The sequence below is a fragment of the Lipotes vexillifer genome, unplaced genomic scaffold (genome assembly GCF_000442215.2).
Source record: "Lipotes vexillifer unplaced genomic scaffold, Lipotes_vexillifer_v1.1 scaffold835, whole genome shotgun sequence".
NCBI classification, from domain to species: Eukaryota; Metazoa; Chordata; class Mammalia; order Artiodactyla; family Lipotidae; genus Lipotes; species Lipotes vexillifer.
The window spans coordinates 620,245-623,924 of NW_006774135.1; the positions used below are offsets into that span (position 1 = coordinate 620,245).

Here is a 3,680-nt window from a genome sequence, read left to right on the forward strand (position 1 = left end):
CCTCCTCCTCCTCCTCTTCCTCCTCCTCCTCTTCCTCCTCCTCCTCGGAACCGGACCCTGACTCCGCTTCAGGAAGGAAACAGCCAGCAGTGAGCTTCGGCCCCGGGGGGCCACGGACCTGGGCGGGGCCGGGCACGCCGCTACCTGACGAGGACTCCGCTGAGCTGGTCCTCCTCTCGCTGCCGCTGATGTCCTGCAGGTCGGACAGCAGGTCTCTCTCTTCCACTTTCTCTTCTTTTACTTATGGAACAAACCATCAAAGGTCAATGTGGTAAAACGTCTGAAAGTAACAAGATTCGACGGCGCTTCTCACACGAAGACTAACCGGTTTGTATGGGAAACAGCTCACCCAGATACCCGGGAGGAAGACGACTCTTCAAAAGACCAGTAACAAACGCCTGAGCTGATAAACTTATTTCGTACACAGTCCCTCTCACACACCACGGAAGCGTTTAGCGCATCGTGATGTGAAGCAGCAGCCACTTTCTGTGCTCAGACGCCCCGCGCAAAGACCGCCACGCGCTGGCCCTGCTAGCGCTGTGCAGCCTCACCTGGCTTCCGACTGTCCCCGAGCTCAAACCTCTCTCGAGGCGGCCGGAGTGGGCTCCGACTCCAGTGGCTGGCTTTCACCTTGTCGCCATAGTCCTCTCTCGCTGTCCGGTGATGTGCAGACACTAGGCACGAGAACAGAAAGGAGGTGGTGCCGGCCGCCCCCTTTCCCATGGCACACACGCCCGGAAGCGACCAGAGGACCCAGGTGGGCTTTCTAGACTGCTCTCTATTGGTCAAAAGGCAGGGGCCAGAACCCACCTCTCCAGCCTGGGCCTGACCCCCAGTGTGTGGATCCCAGACAGAGCTGTCTGGGCCAGACAGCCCACACCCCAGGAGCCGCAGGGTCGTCCGGCCCCGCCCCTCGCCCCACCTCCCCACCGGGCCCCGCCCTCACCCCACCTTCCCGCCGGGCCTCCCGCTCCTTGCGCCGCTCCTCGGCCCGCCGCTCCCGCTCCTTCTGCTCCCTCTGCTCCTTCTGCTGCTCCCGCATCTTGCGCTCCCGTTCTCGCTTCCTTTCTAGCTGCTCGAGGCGGTCCCTGGAACCAGCATACGCCACATTTTCACCCCGAAACAGGCAGTTCTCCTTTTTGCCCCCAGTGCTTTTGCTCGCGTTTATAAACCACTTCTCTGGGCTGTTCAACCCTCAGAGAGCTTTTTAAAAGCAGAACACACACGCATGCGCGTCCTGGGAACCTCGATCCTAAAGCGTTACACGGAAGAAAGTGCCGGTACAAGAAGGTAACAACAACTGCCTGACGCAGAAACCTCACTGGCTCCAGAACATTCTGCTCGCCAGCTCTACCGAGACTCGCCAAGAGGATTTCCCTCCGTGCACACAATGTAAATCCACCTCTACCAGAAACCAAGTCTTCCTGGGCCCCCAAGGGCTGGGAGAGCCCATCTGAGGGAGGGCGGGGGAGCCACAGACCTGGGCCGGGCGCCCTGCGGCTCCTGGGGCCAGCTGTCGTGTGGGGGTCAGGAAATATCAGTGACCAGTGACCGAAACACGTGGGGTCGGCGGCACAGGACGCCAAAGAGTTAAAACTCATCAGTCCGTTAACCCTCAGGTCCCTACAGGGTTAAGTCCAAATACAACTTTAAAAGTGAACACGTTAAACAAAAAAGGCAGCATTATACACACAGAAGTGAGCACAAACAAAAAACGGTGAGAGCACAACCAGGGCCGCCAGTGCTTTCCACACAGACAGACATCACCACTGGAGGGGCCGGACCAAGGCTACTGGGCTCCACACAGTTTTATAAATGCCAGTGAATCCAAACTATCCCCAAATAAAAGCGGAAGGAGACTTCCCTGGCGGCCCAGTAGTTCGCTGCTGCACTTGAGTGCACGGGGTGCGGTTTCGGTTTCATGCCGCGCAGTATGGCAAAACAAACAAAAAGTGGAGATCTAACTTACATATAGAATTCAACCAGCGAGCTCAGTTTCTCTGAACACATCCCTGGAATCGGGCAACCATCACAAGCCGGCTTCAGGACACTCCCAGCATCCACTGATCGTACCGCCCGTGGCCACCCCCGCACCCCCGACCCCGTCCCCCGCCTCCCAAGCCTGCTTCTCCCTGCTCTGCATTTCCCAACGTTTCTTCGGCTTGCTTTGGAATGAGTTTGCTTTTTTTTCTGGTTTCTTTGGGTAGAAGGTTAGGTTATTGATTCGACAACTTCCTTTTCTGCTTTCTGGTTTAGCTGCTTACAGCTGAAAACACTTCACTCCAAGCACAGCTGGAGCTGCATCCCTAGGTTTTGACACACTGTCTTTGCTCTCATCTTGTTCGAAATATTTTCAGGGAATTCCCTGGTGGTCCAGGGGTTAGGACTTGGTGCTTCCACTGCTGGGGCCTGGGTTTGATCCCTAGTCAGGGAACTAAGATTCTACAAGCTTTGCGTCGCGACCAAAAAAAAAAAAGTTCAAAATATTTTGTTTTTCTTTACAATTTTTTCTTTGGGCCATGGGTTTTTCACAAACGGGTTGTTAGATTCCCAACATTTGAGGATTTCCCCAGGTTACGTTCTGTTGCTTTTTTTTTTTAATAGAAATTTATTTGGGGCTGTGTTGGGTCTTTGTTGCTGCGTGTGGGCTTTCTCTAGTTGCGGCGCGCGGGGGCTGCTCTTTGTTGTGGTGCGCCGGCTTCTCATTGTGGTGGCTTCTCTTGTTGCGGAGCACGGGCTCTAGGCACGTAGGCTTTGGCAGCTGTGGCTCGCGGGCTCTAGGGCGCAGGCTCAGTAGCTGTGGCGCACGGGCTTAGTTGCTCTGCGGCATGTGGGATTTTCCCGGACCAGGGCTCAAACCCATGTCCCCTGCGTTGGCAGGTGGATTCTTAACCCCTGCGCCACCAGGGAAGCCCCGTTGCTGACTTCTAATTGAATTCTTCTGTGATAAGAGGGCATATACTTTGTGTGGCCTCAATTCTTTTAAATTTGAGACTTGTCCCACGGCCTGGCACACGGTCTCTGTTGAAAACCCATCCCAGGAGCTCTTGGGGCAATGCATGTCCCACAGCTGTGGCTGCAGTGCTGTGTCCACCTGTCCCCCAGTCTCTGTTCACATGGGAAGGCCTTTATTTGCCCCTCACTTCTGAGGCTGGCTGTGCTGGATACAGAATTCTGGGCTGGCCGGGTTCCTGCCTGCGGCCCCCCGGTTTCTGATGAGAAGCACCCCGCTCACTGTTGCCCTTCATGAATTTCTCACTAGCTTCCCCAGTGCGACTGTGACTTCGTACTTATCCTACCTGGCACTCACTGAGTTTCTCGGATGTGTAGATAAAATGGTTTTCGTCAAATCTGGGAAGTTCTCAAGTCATTATTTAAAAGCCACCTCTGTGTCCCCCCTTCCCTCCCACACGCCACACACGTGCTGGTACACTGGATGCTGTTCCACAGATCTTGAGACTGAAGATCCTTTCCTCTCTGTCTTCAGAAGGCATTAAGTCTGTTGCTCCATCTTCAAGTTCCTTGCTTCCAAGTCTTCGCCAAATCTGGAAACGCTGTCTACTATGTCTTTCTTCCTTAATACGGGGTCAAACCTTCTTACGTCTTTGTATGTCTCAAAACTTCTTGTTGGGGCTTCCCTGGTGGCGCAGTGGTTGAGAGTCCGCCTGCCGATGCAGGGG

General features: G+C 54.9%; 1 protein-coding gene across 3 annotated transcripts in view; it reads right to left on the reverse strand.

Moving 5' to 3' along the window:
• Window positions 1-3,680, reverse strand: part of CDK11B (cyclin dependent kinase 11B) — a 13,652-nt gene that overhangs the window by 5,473 nt on the left and 4,499 nt on the right. For 2 of the 3 annotated variants that reach the window (XM_007448934.1, XM_007448932.1), the window contains exons 5-8: window positions 952-1,088; window positions 552-674; window positions 145-240; window positions 1-66 (exon numbers count right to left, since the gene is read on the reverse strand). In XM_007448934.1, coding sequence (XP_007448996.1) covers window positions 1-66; window positions 145-240; window positions 552-674; window positions 952-1,088 — 422 coding nt within the window. Of the gene's footprint in view, window positions 67-144; window positions 241-536; window positions 675-951; window positions 1,089-3,680 lie in introns of all 3 variants that reach the window. The other variant, XM_007448933.1, reaches the window with a different exon arrangement.